Below are 18735 nucleotides of genomic sequence, written 5' to 3' on the forward strand. Positions count from 1 at the left end.
CCTTCTGCTCTGTATGTTCTATGTTCTACGTATGTGTAGCATTTAAAAAAATAAATTTCTCAGGTTTTAGCAACTAATAAATCTACGATTTCTTTGACTCAAGAAATCCTGGTTACGTGGGCTCCTTCTAAAAAGTAAATATATATGAACTGGGAAAAGGTACCCACACGGGAAGGGATTCCTTTTAAATTAACCTTATTGCGACCACCCAAGGGTTGGGGGAGTGGCCGGTGGTGGTAGTTGAAGGGAGGGCTGAGGGAGCGGAATGAGAGCGATGGAGAGTTGAGGGTTGGGAGCATTGAAGATGTTATAGGGCGAGGGGTGGGTGCAGGTACTAAGAGAGTTAATCACAAGAATGAGAGTTTTGAACTTGCGATATTGACAAACAAGTAGATCAGCGATCACAGGGACAATGCAAGCATTGGATCTCTGATGTCCGTACTGGCAGTCACACTGAGATCAATCAGGAGAAGCCAGGGATAGAATTTATGGAGAAATAAATGTTAATCATTTGAGAAAGCGTTAGAAAATGTAGCAGTTTAGAAATCAGTTCCTGACCATATATTTTGCATAACCCATCTGTATTTACCAATATTAAATTGATAACATATTTGGAAACAATAAATCTTAAATTGTGAAAACACAATCCTTCTCATTTCCCAAAATTAAGGCTTTGTTTGAATTACAAAGTTTGGTTTGTTCTAATGAGTTCTTGTGAAACGCACAGTCAACAGAGATTGGTGTTGTCATCTGCTCTATTCCTGCCAACTCAGAGCTCTTTAAAAGGGGAGGTAGAGCACAAAGACCTACACAGAGCTGCTAGTGACAGATTGTTCCTCACTTTCACCCGTCTTAAACATGTGGGGCAGGATGACGCTGCTGTTCACAGCTTTGGTCTTTGCAATTATCTGTGAGTCATTTTTGTTATTTTAGAAACAAGTTTACTTTTATTGAGTGCTCATAGTTTAGTACCTGCTCACAGTTTGGTCTCTGCTCGTAGTTTGGTATCTGCTCAAAGTTTAGTATCTGCTCACAGCTCTGCTCACAGTTTGGTATCTGCACACAGTTTGGTATCTGCTCACAGTTTGGTATCTGCACGCAGTTCAGGATGTGCTCACAGTTAGGTATCTGCTCACAGTTTGGCATCTGCTCACAGTTTGGTATCTGTATGCACTTTGGTATCTGCTCGCAGTTTGGTATCTGCTCACAGTTTGGTATCTGCACGGTTTGGTTTCTGCTCAGAGTTTGGTATCTGCTCACAGTTTGGTATCTGTATGCAGTTTGGTATCTGCTCACAGTTTGGTATCTGCACACAGTTTGGTATCTGCTCACAGTTTGGTATCTGCTCACAGTTTGGTCCCTGCTCACAGTTTGTATCATAGAATTTACAGAATCATAGAATTTACAGTGCAGAAAGAGGCCATTCGGCCCATCGAGTCAGCACCGGCTCTTGGAAAGAGCACCCTATCCAAGCCCACCCCCCCACCCCATCCCCATAACCCAGTAACCCCACCCAACACAAAGGGCAATTTTGGACACTAAGGGCAATTTAGCATGGCCAATCCACCTAACCCGCACATCTTTGGACTGTGGGAGGAAACCGGAGCACCCGGAGGAAACCCACGCACACACGGGGAGAACATGCAGACTCCGCACAGACAGTGACCCAGCAGGGAATTGAACCTGGGACCCTGGCGCTGTGAAGCAATTGTGCTAACCACTATGCTACCGTGCTACGTATCTGCTCACAGTTTGGTATCTGCTCACAGTTTGGTATCTGCTCACAGTTTGGTATCTGCTCACAGATTGGTATCTGCTCACAGTTTGGTATCTGCTCACAGTTTGGTATCTGCTCACAGTTTGGTATCTGCACGCAATTTGGTATCTGCTCACAGTTTGGTATCTGCACACAGTTTGGTATCTGCACGGAGTTTGGTATCTGCTCACAGTTTGGTATTTGCTCACAGTTTGGGATCTGCTCGCAGTTTGGTATCTGCTCACAGTTTGGTATCTGCTCACAGCTCTGCTCACAGTTTGGTATCTGCTCACAGTTTGGTATCTGCTCACAGTTTGGTATCTGCTCACAGTTTGGTATTTGCTCACAGTTTGGGATCTGCTCGCAGCTTGGTATCTGCTCACAGTTTGGTATCTGCTCAGAGCTCTGCTCACCGTTTGGGTATCTGCTCACAGTTTGGTCCCTGCTCACAGTTTGGTATCTGCTCACAGTTTGGTCCCTGCTCACTTCTGCTCACTCTGTATGGAGATCTCATGCAGATTTTTACCAAAGAGGGAAATGACCATTCCGAGGGAAAGTGTTTTAATTTTGAATTATCTATTGCCCAAAGACAGAGTAAAACCAACAGCATGTGACTCCTTATTTGCAAATATAGAAGTTGATAATTAACAGAAAGCATCTTTCATTTTTCCAATTATACCCTGGCTGGAATTTTACATGAAGTCTGTGCCCTCGGCTGAAAATTGCAGCCAAGCACGCCTCTGATTGGTCAGGCTGGCTGGCTGTGATTTAACAGCTGCTAGTTGGCTCAGAGAGATATTTTTACCCTCATCTTTGAGGAAGGTCCCCCCAAGAGCTGTCAGCCAATCAGATGGCTGGCAGCACCCGAATCGCACCAGTGCCATTGGGAGCGGTGGACAGTACTGGGACTGCAGCCAGTCCCCGAAGAGGATCTTCAATGGAGCCGAGTAATGTAAGTTGCGGTCTTCCACTGGGGCCAATCTGGAATACCCTGTCAAGGGGTGTGTGGAACCAGGTTCAGGAGTGTGGAGAGATAACATGTGAAGGACGGCGGGAGGGGGGGTTGTGGACAAACCAGAGAGGGGCTCCGTTGGCACAAGATGCCTGAACAAGAGGAACCCTCCCCACAGCCAGTAAAAAAAGACTACCAGGTTTCACTGGATGGTCTTTCCATAAGGCCTGGACACTTCCGGCCACAGGTAAAATATTAGTGGAGGTGGGCAAGCAATGGGTACGGCACGGGTGATGGCGCATGGTACCAAATTTCATGTACCCTCCTGGTTGCCATCCCACTCCAGGGAGGTGGCATTGCAAAATTCCACCCTACATCCATGTACCCTGCACAGGTACATTTTGTGCACCTGTGTACCCCAGTGCAGGCACTGTGTGTATATCTGTTGTACAACAATACAGACATTGTGTGTATATCTATTATGCCTGTGGACCTCAGGTGGATACTGGGAAACTATTTCCTCTGATAAGGGAATCGAGAACAAGGGGGAGACAATCTAAAAATATCAGAGGGTTTTTGGTGATCAGAGCAGCAGCTTTTCTGCACACGGAGAGTGTACATGCCCTTCCAGTACTCTGGGCACCTGCTTCTCTGGTCAAAGATTCTTATTATGGGATAGGATGGGTTAAAACTCCAACTTATAAACAATGTACAATAAAGTGATGAAACAAAAGTCAACATGCTCCTGTTCCACAGGTGAGGTCACTGCATCTGCTGATGATAAACTGCGTTGGTGCACCACCAGTGAGAAAGAACAGAATAAATGCAGCAACTGGACATCAGTCAGCTGTGTCCAGGCTGACTCCATGGAAGGCTGCCTTCAGAAAGTTTCGGTAAATATCACCAGCACATTTAATAGCACGTCACTGTATAAAATAGGGGCTATATTGGCACACCTCCCCCCCCCCCCCCCCCCCCCCACGCCCTCCCCCATCCCCAAATCCGTGTGGGCTTCAAAAGTGTCACATGAGTTTGAGGCACTTGCACAGGAAGGTGAAAGGACCTCCTCTGGTCCCGCATAGCCTTAGATGTGGAGGGGCGTTGGCCAAAGCCAGGAGTAAGATTCTTGCCTCCACCTTGGCTGGAAATGCCATGGTTTACAAATGGAGCAACAAATGAAGAAATGAATTGTTTCATCAGTATTAATTATAAAAGGTTGGCCATGGGGACTGAGGGAAAAAAGTGTGAGAATAAGTGAGAATGAGGAGGGTATACTTAGAATGCGAGTGAGTATATTTTAGAATATGGGAGGTATAATTGGAATGTTGGAGGGTATATTTGGATTTTAACGAGTATCTTTAGAATATTTGGATTATGAGGGGACATATTTGGAAAGTGGCAGGTGTATTTCAGATGTGGGAGTCTATTTAGATTGTAACGGGTTTATTTGGATGTGAGAGGATAGAATTAGTTGGGTGAACTTAACCATAGGGAGACCTATTGTCACACAGACCCTGAAACACAATGAGCCATAACTGAAATTTGGAGGATTACAGCTGTGTCAAGAGGCAGGTAAACTAAGGTCAAAAATGGAGCAACAGTGCCTGCACTGGAGGGAATGTGTAATTGCACCCAGCCAGAAGGATGTATGGAAGTTAAAGTAGGGACCCATGCCACTCAACCCGATCAGTACATGCCAGGGTTTACACTCAATGCAAGAAAATAGTTTAAATTTATCCCCACAGCATTCCTTGATTACTTTATATCCTTTTCCATCATCTTTCCCAGTTCACATGGTTTCTGAGTCAACCACTAGTCCTGTTAATTAATTCTCCAGCCTCTCAACTCACCGTGTGAGTAGGTTTCTCCTCCCCTCCGGCCTGAATCTCTGACATTTAATCTTATATCTATTGTATTTTTATTTCCTTACACAGAATTGTATTGTTCAACTCTCTCTAACTCTGCAATATTATTTCTATAATTTAAGCTCCTTACTGTACAAGCTTTGATAATGAGGCTTTAAGGTTTTATTCTATATTTCCAGATATCAAAACCAATTTTAAAACAAGTTCTACAAAGTTTATATCTACCTAAAGTATGGACATAGAAATCAATGAAGGAAAGAGTTGCAAGAAGTGCATAAATATTGCAGTTTTTTAACATTTTATTTAGTTACAAGTTTTGCTCAAGAATTTCATCAATTTTCTACCCTCCCCATGTTCTTATCGAGAAAACAAGCATAATCTATAATACAAACATACCCACAAGCCAAGAGAACGGCCATCATCCTTTACAGTGTCGGCAAGCACCAATCGTGAAGTCACTATTTTTTGTTTTAATTAATTAATTAATTTTTATTTTATTTTCTAAATTGAGAGTACCCAATTCATTTTTTCCAATTAAAGGGCAATTTAGTGTGGCCAATCCACCTACCCTACACATCTTTGTGTTGTGGGGGCGAAACCCACGCAAACACGGGGAGAATGTTCAAACTCCACACGGACAGTGACCCTGAGCCAGGATCGAACCTGGGACCTCGACGCCGTGAGACAGCAGTGCTAACCACTGTGCCACTGTGCTGCCTGCTATTTATTTTTTATTCGTTCTTTGGAATGTGGGTGTCGCTGGGCTGGACCAGCATTTATTGCCCATCCCTAATTGCCTTTGAACTGAGTGACTTGCGAGGCCATTTCAGAGGGGGGCAGTTAAGAGTCAACCGAATCTCTGTGTGGGTCTGGAATCAGCGTGGGTCTGTGTGGTGATTTAACCTGAGAATCACCACACCTCTGAGAAGGGCAAGGTTGGGTCTTCATGAATAAGCCTCAGCCGGTACAGGAATTGAACCTGTGCTGTTGGCCTCAGTCTGCAACACGAAACAGCCGTCCAGCCAACTGAGCTACACCAACCCCACCAGGAACCAATACGTAGAGCGGGATTCTCTATTTTTGAGTCAAAGTGTTGACGCCAACGCCATGCCCATCCACCCCGACCCCATAGCCCACCTCATGGCCACCAGCGACTACTCCCTCTGGCCCTGGCAGAAGCCCCCAAGCCAGCGCCAGAATTGTCAGCAAACATGGCGATGTTGGAAACCTTTCGTACGCTCTCTCTCTCCCACAGCAGCCGCCACGCCTGTTTCACGATTTTTAAAAGCACAAGTGAACCACACTGTTAGGGCAGCACGGTAGCATTGTGGATAGCACAATTGCTTCACAGCTCCAGGGTCCCAGGTTCGATTCCAGCTTGGGTCACTGTCTGTGCGGAGTCTGCACATCCTCCTCGTGTGTGCGTGGGTTTCCTCCGGGTGCTCCGGTTTCCTCCCACAGTCCAAAGATGTGCAGGTTAGGTGGATTGGCCATGCTAAATTGCCCTTAGTGTCCAAAATTGCCCTTAGTGTTGGGTTATGGGGATAGGGCGGAAGTGTTGACCTTGGGTAGGGTGCTCTTTCCAAGAGCCGGTGCAGACTCGACGGGCCGAATGGCCTTCTTCTGCACTGTAAATTATATGATAATCTATGAACCATTGGGAGCTCAGCCTTTCTGTGGCGGAGAATCGCAGAGGCCCCGGAGAATACCGGGTCGGGTCCGCTAATGATATGCTTACGATGTGTACTGTACGTGCGTTCCGGAATGCATTGACGTCGCTGTCAAGGTGCTGGAGCATTGCGATTTGCCGGCAAATCGGCGCCTGCCGCGATTTTGGCGTCACAACTGATTCTCTGCCCAATCGCCTTTACCGGTTTCAGCATCGACTAACGGAGAATCCCGTCCCAGATCTCTCAAGAGTTGCACACAAACAACTCAGGTTATGAAAATTACCCTGGTTGGTGCATCTGGTAATTAGGTCCCTCTTCATATTTAGAGAAACATCTGGGACATTTGTCTGGCTGAGGTGAAATGAGCTCTGCACTCACAGCCGGACGCAAAGAGCGAGAGAAAAAGAATGAGAAAACAAGAGACAATGATAAAGAGAGAGAAAGACAAGATACACACTGACACCCAGGTGGGGATAGAGGAAGTGTGAGAGTGAAAGAAAAAGTCTGAGAAAGAGAGAAACACAGAAAGAGCGTACAGACTGGAGAAGGAGACACAGGGACAGGAAGGATGAGAGAGGAGAGAACAGAGACTAAGGGGAATATTCCCTCAGTTGAAATCAGTGGAAGAAGGCAGAGGGACACAGAGGAGGGTTTGAATCCTATGCCCAACTGATGGTGAGCTCAGTAGCATCTAAAAACCAGATTGAAAGAAGTAGCCAGTAACTTTAAGGAGGCCAATTCATTAATAAGACTCTTTCGTTTTGCAGCTGGCTGAAGCTGACGCTGTTGTTCTTCATAGTTCAACAATGATTGTTGCGGAAAAATGTGGTCTGGTACCAGTCATGACTGAGTATTATGACAAAGGTAGGTATGTGTACCTCTCCCCGTATCTGCTCTCAGACCCATCTTCCTCTCATGGAGGCTAATAGTCTCGATTTCCCAGAACCTTCTGCCTGATGTTAGGTCAGTTATTGGCCAGACGACTGTTCCCCTTCATTCCCCTGCCTCCATCGCAATCAACCAAAGTTCTGTTGACATTTCTGCCAAATGCAAATGAGATAGTGATACCAGACCCCATATACCCTGTCTGGTGCAAGGCAGATGTAAGTTCAAAGGGACCAGTCGTGAAATTACTGCTCAATTTATCACCCCCCAGGTTATTGTTTGCTTGTTGCCACCTGCTCTACCATCTGCCTTTGTGCCATTGGCACGAAGACTGCCCGTTCTCCTCTTCCCTATTTGAGAGAGAGCACAGTGAATGTGTTCCTTGGAAGAAGGGCAGCAGCCATGGATGGATGCTCAGCTGTGTTGCAGACACATGCTCAGGGAGAAGCCCCACATTGGGTCACACAGACAGAAGGACTTCTACTTGTGTTTGATCAATGAGCACTGACAGTAACTGAGGTTTTATTCAGAAAGGAGATGATTACAGAGCATTGTGATCGTGAATCGTACCCAGATGTGCCGTTATGGAGGTAGCAACAGTGGTTACTTTTGTCATTGAGCTTTATACTGCAGAGGGGTGGGGGGGGGGGGGGGGGGCATTTAAGGCTGCAGCCCTTGCTGACCAGCTGGGCCTAAAAGCTAGAAATATCATCAGTGTTTCCATGTGAAAGAAATATATGGCAGTGACACCCAAGGATGGGAACAGTGCAGTCTTGGCTCTGTTTTAGTACTTCAATTAATGCACTACCAATGGTGCATCAGGAGGTTGGGGAGGATGCGGGTGGGGAGGGGGGTGGGGGGAGCGGGTTGATTTAGGTCACTATGCCCAGAAAAACACTACACAAACCACCAGTCATCATCATTTGCTCAAGAAAGATTCTGAAGTTAGAGGGCTATCTATTCAGTCTGAGGAAGTGTTATTACTCTTTACATTCTGGTATTTTTGTCTACAGAGAACCTTGAAGCCTGCGGCAACCTAGCAGCGCTCAAAGAGTCATGTGAGTTCCAGAAGTTATTTTTTATACTAAATATTTACAGGAATTTCAATAAAGTAGTTAAATGTGATGCGGTCACTTCAGTGGATCTCTAAGTTTGCAATGTGTCTGGGTTGTATCTCCTCACTGTGTCTGGACTGTATCTCCTCACTGTGTCTGGACTCTATCTCCTCACTGTGTCTGGACAGTATCTCCTCACTGTGTCTGGACCCTATCTCCTCACTGTGTCTGGACTGTATCTCCTCACTGTGTCTGGACTGTATCTCCTCACTGTGTCTGGACTCTACCTCCTCACTGTGTCTGGACTGTATCTCCTCACTGTGTCTGGAACGTATCTCCTCACTGTGTCTGGACTGTATCTCCTCACTGTGTCTGGACTGTATCTCCTCGCTGTGTCTGGACTGTATCTCCTCACTGTGTCTGGACTGTATCTCCTCACTGTGTCTGGACTGTATCTCCTCACTGTGTCTGGACTCTATCTCCTCACTGTGTCTGGACTGTATCTCCTCACTGTGTCTGGAACGTATCTCCTCACTGTGTCTGGACTGTATCTCCTCACTGTGTCTGGACTGTATCTCATCACTATGTCTGGACTGTATCTCCTCACTGTGTCTGGACCCTATCTCCTCACTGTGTCTGGACTGTATTTCCTCACTGTGTCTGGACTGTATCTCCTCACTGTGTCTGGACTGTATCTCCTCACTGTGTCTGGACTGTATCTCCTCACTGTGTCTGGACCCTATCTCCTCACTGTGTCTGGACTCTATCTCCTCACTGTTTCTGGACTGTATCTCCTCACTGTGTCTGGACCCTATCTCCTCACTGTGTCTGGACTGTATTTCTTCACTGTGTCTGGACTCTATCTCCTCACTGTGTCTGGACTGTATCTCCTCACTGTGTCTGGACTGTATCTCCTCACTGTGTCAGGACTCTATCTCCTCACTGTGTCTGGACTCTATCTCCTCACTGTGTCTGGACCCTATCTCCTCACTGTGTCTGGACTGTATCTCCTCACTGTGTCTGGACCCTATCTCCTCACTGTGTCTGGACTGTATCTCCTCACTGTGTCTGGACTGTATCTCCTCACTGTGTCAGGACTCTATCTCCTCACTGTGTCTGGACTGTATCTCCTCACTGTGTCTGGACTCTATCTCCTCACTGTGTCTGGACTCTATCTCCTCACTGTGTCTGGACTGTGTCTCCTCACTGTGTCTGGACTGTATCTCTTCACTGTGTCTGGAATCTATCTCCTCACTGTGTCTGGAATGTATCTCCTCACTGTGTCTGGACTCTATCTCCTCACTGTGTCTGGACTGTATTTCCTCACTGTGTCTGGACTGTATCTCCTCACTGTGTCTGGACTGTATCTCCTCACTGTGTCTGGATCCTATCTACTCACTGTGTCTGGACTGTATCTCCTCACTGTGTCTGGACCAGATCTCCTCACTGTGTCTGGACCGTATCTCCTCACTGTGTCTGGATCCTATCTCCTCACTGTGTCTGGACTCTATCTCCTCACTGTGTCTGGACTGTATCTCCTCACTGTGTCTGGATCCTATCTCCTCACTGTGTCTGGACTCTATCTCCTCACTGTGTCTGGACTCTATCTCCTCACTGTGTCTGGACTCTATCTCCTCACTGTGTCTGGACTCTATCTCCTCACTGTGTCTGGACCCTATCTCCTCTCTGTGTCTGGACTGTACTTCCTCACTGTGTCTGGACTCTATCTCCTCACTGTGTCTGGACTGTATCTCCTCACAGTGTCTGGACTGTATCTCCTCACTGTGTCTGGACTGTGTCTCCTCACTGTGTCAGGACTCTATCTCCTCACTGTGTCTGGACTCTATCTCCTCACTGTGTCTGGACCCTATCTCCTCACTGTGTCTGGACTCTATCTCCTCACTGTGTCTGGACTGTATCTACTCACTGTGTCTGGACTGTATCTCCTCACTGTGTCTGGACCCTATCTCCTCACTGTGTCTGGACTGTATCTCCTCACTGTGTCTGGACTGTATCTCCTCACTGTGTCTGGACTGTATCTCCTCACTGTGTCTGGACTCTATCTCCTCACTGTGTCTGGACTGTATCTCCTCACTGTGTCTGGAACGTATCTCCTCACTGTGTCTGGACTGTATCTCCTCACTGTGTCTGGACTGTATCTCCTCGCTGTGTCGGGACTGTATCTCCTCACTGTGTCTGGACTGTATCTCCTCACTGTGTCTGGACTGTATCTCCTCACTGTGTCTGGGCTCTATCTCCTCACTGTGTCTGGACTGTATCTCCTCACTGTGTCTGGAACGTATCTCCTCACTGTGTCTGGACTGTATCTCCTCACTGTGTCTGGACTGTATCTCCTCACTATGTCTGGACTCTATCTCCTCACTGTGTCTGGACCCTATCTCCTCACTGTGTCTGGACTCTATCTCCTCACTGTGTCTGGACCCTATCTCCTCACTGTGTCTGGACGGTATCTCCTCACTGTGTCTGGACTGTATCTCCTCACTGTGTCTGGACTGTATCTCCTCACTGTGTCTGGACTGTATCTCCTCGCTGTGTCGGGACTGTATCTCCTCACTGTGTCTGGACTCTATCTCCTCACTGTGTCTGGACTGTATCTCCTCACTGTGTCTGGACTCTATCTCCTCACTGTGTCTGGACTGTATCTCCTCACTGTGCCTGGAACGTATCTCCTCACTGTGTCTGGACTGTATCTCCTCACTGTGACTGGACTGTATCTCCTCACTGTGTCTGGACCCTATCTCCTCACTGTGTCTGGACTCTATCTCCTCACTGTGTCTGGACCCTATCTCCTCACTGTGTCTGGACGGTATCTCCTCACTGTGTCTGGACTGTATCTCCTCACTGTGTCTGGACTGTATCTCCTCACTGTGTCTGGACTGTATCTCCTCACTGTGTCTGGACTGTATCTCCTCACTGTGTCTGGACTCTATCTCCTCACTGTGTCTGGACTGTATCTCCTCACTGTGTCTGGAATGTATCTCCTCACTGTGTCTGGACTGTATCTCCTCACTGTGTCTGGACTGTATCTCCTCGCTGTGTCTGGACTGTATCTCCTCACTGTGTCTGGACTGTATCTCCTCACTGTGTCTGGACTGTATCTCCTCACTGTGTCTGGACTCTATCTCCTCACTGTGTCTGGACTGTATCTCCTCACTGTGTCTGGAACGTATCTCCTCACTGTGTCTGGACTGTATCTCCTCACTGTGTCTGGACTGTATCTCCTCACTATGTCTGGACTCTATCTCCTCACTGTGTCTGAACTGTATCTCCTCACTGTGTCTGGACTGTATCTCCTCACTGTGTCTGGACTGTATCTCCTCACTATGTCTGGACTCTATCTCCTCACTGTGTCTGAACTGTATCTCCTCACTGTGTCTGGACTGTATCTCCTCACTATGTCTGGACCCTATCTCCTCACTGTGTCTGGACTGTATCTCCTCACTGTGTCTGGACTGTATCTCCTCACTATGTCTGGAACCTATCTCCTCACTGTGTCTGGACCCTATCTCCTCACTGTGTCTGGACTGTATCTCCTCACGATGTCTGGACCCTATCTCCTCACTGTGTCTGGACTCTATCTCCTCACTGTGTCTGGTCCCTATCACCTCACTGTGTCTGGACTCTATCTCCTCACTGTGTCTGAACTGTATCTCCTCACTGTGTCTGGACGCTATCTCCTCACTGTGTCTGGACTCTATCTCCTCACTGTGTCTGGACTGTATCTCCTCACAGTGTCTGGACTGTATCTCCTCACTGTGTCTGGACTCTATCTCCTCACTGTGTCTGGACTGTATCTCCTCACTGTGTCTGGACTGTATCTCCTCACTGTGTCTGGACTGTATCTCCTCACTGTGTCTGGACTGTATCTCCTCACTATGTCTGGAACCTATCTCCTCACTGTGTCTGTACCCTATCTCCTCACTGTGTCTGGATTCTATCTCCTCACTGTGTCTGGACTGTGTCTCCTCACTATGTCTGGACCCTATCTCCTCACTGTGTCTGGACCCTATCTCCTCACCGTGTCTGGATTCTATCTCCTCACTGTGTCTGGACTGTATCTCCTCACTGTGTCTGGACTCGATCTCCTCACAGTGTCTGGACTGTATCTCCTCACTGTGTCTGGACTGTATCTCCTCACTGTGTCTGGACTGTATCTCCTCACTGTGTCTGGACTGTATCTCCTCACTGTGTCTGGACTGTATCTCCTCACTGTGTCTGGACCCTAACTCCTCACTGTGTCTGGACTGTATCTCCTCACTGTGTCTGGACTGTATCTCCTCACTGTGTCTGGACTGTATCTCCTCACTGTGTCTGGACTGTATCTCCTCACTGTGTCTGGACCCTATCTCCTCACTGTGTCTGGACTGTATCTCCTCACTGTGTCTGGACTGTATCTCCTCACTGTGTCTGGACTGTATCTCCTCACTGTGTCTGGACCCTATCTCCTCACTGTGTCTGGACTGAATCTCCTCACTGTGTCTGGACTGTATCTCCTCACTGTGTCTGGACTGTATCTCCTCACTGTGTCTGGACTGTATCTCCTCACTGTGTCTGGACCCTATCTCCTCACTGTGTCTGGACTGTATCTCCTCACTGTGTCTGGACTGTATCTCCTCACTGTGTCTGGACTGTATCTCCTCACTGTGTCTGGACTCTATCTCCTCACTGTATCTGGACTCTATCTCCTCACTGTGTCTGGACTCTATCTCCTCACTGTGTCTGGACTGTATCTCCTCACTGTGTCTGGACTCTATCTCCTCACTGTGTCTGGACTCTATCTCCTCACTGTGTCTGGACTGCGTCTCCTCACTGTGTCTGGACTGTATCTCCTCACTGTGTCTGGACTCTATCTCCTCACTGTGTCTGGAATCTATCTCCTCACTGTGTCTGGACTCTATCTCCTCACTGTGTCTGGACTGTATTTCCTCACTGTGCCTGGACTGTATCTCCTCACTGTGTCTGGACTGTATCTCCTCACTGTGTCTGGACCCTATCTCCTCACTGTGGCTGGACCCTTTCTCCTCACTGTGTCTGGACCAGATCTCCTCACTGTGTCTGGACTGTGTCTCCTCACTGTGTCTGGACTGTATCTCCTCACTGTGTCTGGACTGTATCGCCTCACTGTGTCTGGACTGTATCTCCTCACTGTGTCTGGACTGTATCTCCTCACTGTGTCTGGACTGTATCTCCTCACTGTGTCTGGACTGTATCTCCTCACTGTGTCAGGACTCTATCTCCTCACTGTGTCTGGACTCTATCTCCTCACTGTGTCTGGACTGTATCTCCTCACTGTGTCAGGACTCTATCTCCTCACTGTGTCTGGACTGTATCTCCTCACTGTGTCTGGACCCTATCTCCTCACTGTGTCTGGAACGTATCTCCTCACTGTGTCTGGACTGTATCTCCTCACTGTGTCTGGACTGTATCTCCTCACTGTGTCTGGACCCTATCTTCTCACTGTGTCTGGACTCTATCTCCTCACTGTGTCTGGACTCTATCTCCTCACTGTGTCTGGACTGTATCTCCTCACAGTGTCTGGACGGTATCTCCTCACTGTGTCTGGACTCTATCTCCTCACTGTGTCTGGACTCTATCTCCTTACTGTGTCTGGACTCTATCTCCTCACTGTGTCTGGACTGTATCTCCTCACTGTGTCTGGACCCTATCTTCTCACTGTGTCTGGACTCTATCTCCTCACTGTGTCTGGACTCTATCTCCTCACTGTGTCTGGACTGTATCTCCTCACTGTGTCTGGACTGTATCTCCTCACTGTGTCTGCACTGTATCTCCTCACTGTGTCTGGACTGTATCTCCTCACTGTGTCTGGACCCTATCTCCTCACTGTGTCTGGACTCTATCTCCTCACTGTGTCTGGACTGTATCTCCTCGCTGTGTCTGGACTCTATCTCCTCACTGTGTCTGGACTGTATCTCCTCACTGTGTCTGGACGGTATCTCCTCACTGTGTCTGGACTGTATCTCCTCACTGTGTCTGGACTCTATCTCCTCACTGTGTCTGGACTGTATCTCCTCACTGTGTCTGGACTCAATCTCCTTACTGTGTCTGCACCCTATCTCCTCACTGTGTCTGGACTCAATCTCCTTACTGTGTCTGGACTGTATCTCCTCACTGTGTCTGGACTGTATCTCCTCACTGTGTCTGGACTGTATCTCCTCACTGTGTCTGGACTGTATCTCCTCACTGTGTCTGGACTCAATCTCCTTACTGTGTCTGCACCCTATCTCCTCACTGTGTCTGCACTGTATCTCCTCACTGTGTCTGGACTCAATCTCCTTACTGTGTCTGCACCCTATCTCCTCACTGTGTCTGGACTGTATCTCCTCACTGTGTCTGGACTGTATCTCCTCACTGTGTCTGGACTCAATCTCCTTACTGTGTCTGCACCCTATCTCCTCACTGTGTCTGGACTGTATCTCCTCACTGTGTCTGGACCCTATCTCCTCACTGTGTCTGGACTGTATCTCCTCACTGTGTCTGGACCCTATCTCCTCACTGTGTCTGGACTGTATCTCCTCACTGTGTCTGGACTGTATCTCCTCACTGTGTCTGGACTGTATCTCCTCACTGTGTCTGGACTCAATCTCCTTCCTGTGTCTGCACCCTATCTCCTCACTGTGTCTGGACTGTATCTCCTCACTGTGTCTGGACTGTATCTCCTCACTGTGTCTGGACTCTATCTCCTCACTGTGTCTGGACTGTATCTCCTCACTGTGTCTGGACGGTATCTCCTCACTGTGTCTGGACTGTATCTCCTCACTGTGTCTGGACTCTATCTCCTCACTGTGTCTGGACTGTATCTCCTCACTGTGTCTGGACTCAATCTCCTTACTGTGTCTGGACTGTATCTCCTCACTGTGTCTGGACGGTATCTCCTCACTGTGTCTGGACTGTATCTCCTCACTGTGACTGGACTCTATCTCCTCACTGTGTCTGGACTGTATCTCCTCACTGTGTCTGGACTCTATCTCCTCACTGTGTCTGGACTGCGTCTCCTCACTGTGTCTGGACTGTATCTCCTCACTGTGTCTGGACTGTATCTCCTCACTGTGTCTGGAATCTATCTCCTCACTGTGTCTGGACTCTATCTCCTCACTGTGTCTGGACTGTATTTCCTCACTGTGCCTGGACTGTATCTCCTCACTGTGTCTGGACTGTATCTCCTCACTGTGTCTGGACCCTATCTCCTCACTGTGTCTGGACTCTATCTCCTCACTGTGTCTGGACCCTTTCTCCTCACTGTGTCTGGACCAGATCTCCTCACTGTGTCTGGACCGTATCTCCTCACTGTGTCTGGACTCTATCTCCTCACTGTGTCTGGACTGTATCGCCTCACTGTGTCTGGACTCTATCTCCTCACTGTGTCTGGACTGTATCTCCTCACTGTGTCTGGACTCTATCTCCTCACTGTGTCTGGACTCTATCTCCTCACTGTGTCTGGACCCTATCTTCTCACTGTGTCTGGACTGTGTCTCCTCACTGTGTCTGGACTGTATCTCCTCACTGTGTCTGGACTGTATCTCCTCACTGTGTCTGGACTGTATCTCCTCACTGTGTCTGGACTGTATCTCCTCACTGTGTCTGGACTGTATCTCCTCACTGTGTCTGGACTGTATCTCCTCACTGTGTCAGGACTCTATCTCCTCACTGTGTCTGGACTCTATCTCCTCACTGTGTCTGGACTGTATCTCCTCACTGTGTCAGGACTCTATCTCCTCACTGTGTCTGGACTGTATCTCCTCACTGTGTCTGGACCCTATCTCCTCACTGTGTCTGGAACGTATCTCCTCACTGTGTCTGGACTGTATCTCCTCACTGTGTCTGGACTGTATCTCCTCACTGTGTCTGGACCCTATCTTCTCACTGTGTCTGGACTCTATCTCCTCACTGTGTCTGGACTCTATCTCCTCACTGTGTCTGGACTGTATCTCCTCACAGTGTCTGGACGGTATCTCCTCACTGTGTCTGGACTCTATCTCCTCACTGTGTCTGGACTCTATCTCCTTACTGTGTCTGGACTCTATCTCCTCACTGTGTCTGGACTGTATCTCCTCACTGTGTCTGGACCCTATCTTCTCACTGTGTCTGGACTCTATCTCCTCACTGTGTCTGGACTCTATCTCCTCACTGTGTCTGGACTCTATCTACTCACTGTGTCTGGACCCTATCACCTCACTGTGTCTGGACTGTATCTCCTCGCTGTGTCTGGACTCTATCTCCTCACTGTGTCTGGACTGTATCTCCTCACTGTGTCTGGACTCTATCTCCTCACTGTGTCTGGACTGTATCTCCTCACTGTGTCTGGACCCTATCTCCTCACTGTGTCTGGACTGTATCTCCTCACTGTGTCTGGACTGTATCTCCTCACTATGTCTGGACTCTATCTCCTCACTGTGTCTGGACCCTATCTCCTCACTGTGTCTGGACTCTATCTCCTCACTGTGTCTGGACCCTATCTCCTCACTGTGTCTGGACTGTATCTCCTCACTGTGTCTGGACTGTATCTCCTCACTGTGTCTGGACTGTATCTCCTCACTGTGTCTGGACTGTATCTCCTCACTGTGTCTGGACTCTATATCGTCACTGTGTCTGGACTGTATCTCCTCACTGTGTCTGGAACGTATCTCCTCACTGTGTCTGGACTGTATCTCCTCACTGTGTCTGGAATGTATCTCCTCGCTGTGTCTGGACTGTATCTCCTCACTGTGTCTGGACTGTATCTCCTCACTGTGTCTGGACTGTATCTCCTCACTGTGTCTGGACTCTGTCTCCTCACTGTGTCTGGACTGTATCTCCTCACTGTATCTGGAACATATCTCCTCACTGTGTCTGGACTGTATCTCCTCACTGTGTCTGGACTGTGTCTCCTCACTGTGTCTGGACTCTATCTCCTCACTGTGACTGCACCCTATCTCCTCACTGTGTCTGGACTCTATCTCCTCACTGTGTCTGGACTGTATCTCCTCACTGTGTCTGGACTCCATCTCCTCACTGTGTCTGGACTCTATCTCCTCACTGTGACTGGACTCTATCTCCTCACTGTGTCTGGACTGTATCTCCTCACTGTGTCTGGACTGTATCTTCTCACTGTGTCTGGACTGTATCTCCTCACTGTGTCTGGACTGTATCTCCTCACTATGTCTGGAACCTATCTCCTCACTGTGTCTGGACTCTATCTCCTCACTGTGTCTGGACTCTATCTCCTCACTGTGTCTGGACTGTATCTCCTCACTGTGTCTGGACTGTATCTCCTCACTGTGTCTGGACCCTATCTCCTCACTGTGTCTGGACTGTATCTCCTCACTATGTCTGGACCCTATCTCCTCACTGTGTCTGGACTCTATCTCCTCACTGTGTCTGGACCCTATCACCTCACTGTGTCTGGACTCTATCTCCTCACTGTGTCTGGACTGTATCTCCTCACTGTGTCTGGACTCTATCTCCCCACTGTGTCTGGACTGTATCTCCTCACTGTGTCTGGACCCTATCTCCTCACTGTGTCTGGACTCTATCTCCTCACTGTGTCTGGACTGTATCTCCTCACTGTGTCTGGACTGTATCTCCTCACTGTGTCTGGACTGTATCTCCTCACTGTGTCTGGACTGTATCTCCTCACTGTGTCTGGACTGTATTTCCTCACTGTGTCTGGACTGTATCTCCTCACTGTGTCTGGACTCTATCTCCTCACTGTGTCTGGACTGTATCTCCTCACTGTGTCTGGACTCTATCTCCTCACTGTGTCTGGACTCTATCTCCTCACTGTGTCTGGACTGTATCTCCTCACTGTGTCTGGACTGTATCTCCTCACTCTGTCTGGACTCTATCTCCTCACTGTGTCTGGACTGTATCTCCTCACTGTGTCTGGGCTGTATCTCCTCACTGTGTCTGGACTGTACTTCCTCACTGTGACTGGACTCTATCTCCTCACTGTTTCTGGACTGTATCTCCTCACTGTGTCTGGACTGTATCTCCTCACTGTGTCTGGACTCTATCTCCTCACTGTGTCTGGACCCTATCTCCTCACTGTGTCTGGACTGTATCTCCTCACTGTGTCTGGACTCTATCTCCTCACTGTGTCTGGACTGTATCTCCTCACTGTGTCTGGACTGTATCTCCTCACTGTGTCTGGACTGTATCTCCTCACTATGTCTGGAACCTATCTCCTCACTGTGTCTGGACCCGATCACCTCACTGTGTCTGGACGGTATCTCCTCACTGTGTCTGGACTGTATCTCCTCACTGTGTCTGGACCCTATCTCCTCACTGTGTCTGGACTCTATCTCCTCACTGTGTCTGGACTGTATCTCCTCACTGTGTCTGGACTCTATCTCCTCACTGTGTCTGGACTGTATCTCCTCACTGTGTCTGGACCCTATCTCCTCACTGTGTCCGGACTCTATCTCCTCACTGTGTCCGGACTGTGTCTCCTCACTATCTCTGGACCCTATCTCCTCACTGTGTCTGGACTGTATCTCCTCACTGTGTCTGGACCCTATCTCCTCACTGTGTTTGG

General features: G+C 48.4%; 1 protein-coding gene across 1 annotated transcript in view; it reads left to right on the plus strand.

The window, feature by feature from the left end:
* The first annotated feature begins 798 nt into the window (after positions 1 to 798).
* LOC140390006 (serotransferrin-B-like) overlaps positions 799 to 18735 on the plus strand; it is a 139461-nt gene continuing 121524 nt past the window's right edge. The window contains exons 1-4 of the mRNA XM_072474772.1: positions 799 to 910; positions 3465 to 3601; positions 7011 to 7107; positions 8142 to 8186. Of these exons, the coding sequence (XP_072330873.1) occupies positions 859 to 910; positions 3465 to 3601; positions 7011 to 7107; positions 8142 to 8186 (331 nt within the window). The 5' untranslated portion in view covers positions 799 to 858. The remainder of the gene's footprint in view (positions 911 to 3464; positions 3602 to 7010; positions 7108 to 8141; positions 8187 to 18735) is intronic.

This window comes from Scyliorhinus torazame, chromosome 14 (assembly GCF_047496885.1).
Source record: "Scyliorhinus torazame isolate Kashiwa2021f chromosome 14, sScyTor2.1, whole genome shotgun sequence".
NCBI lineage: Eukaryota > Metazoa > Chordata > Chondrichthyes > Carcharhiniformes > Scyliorhinidae > Scyliorhinus > Scyliorhinus torazame.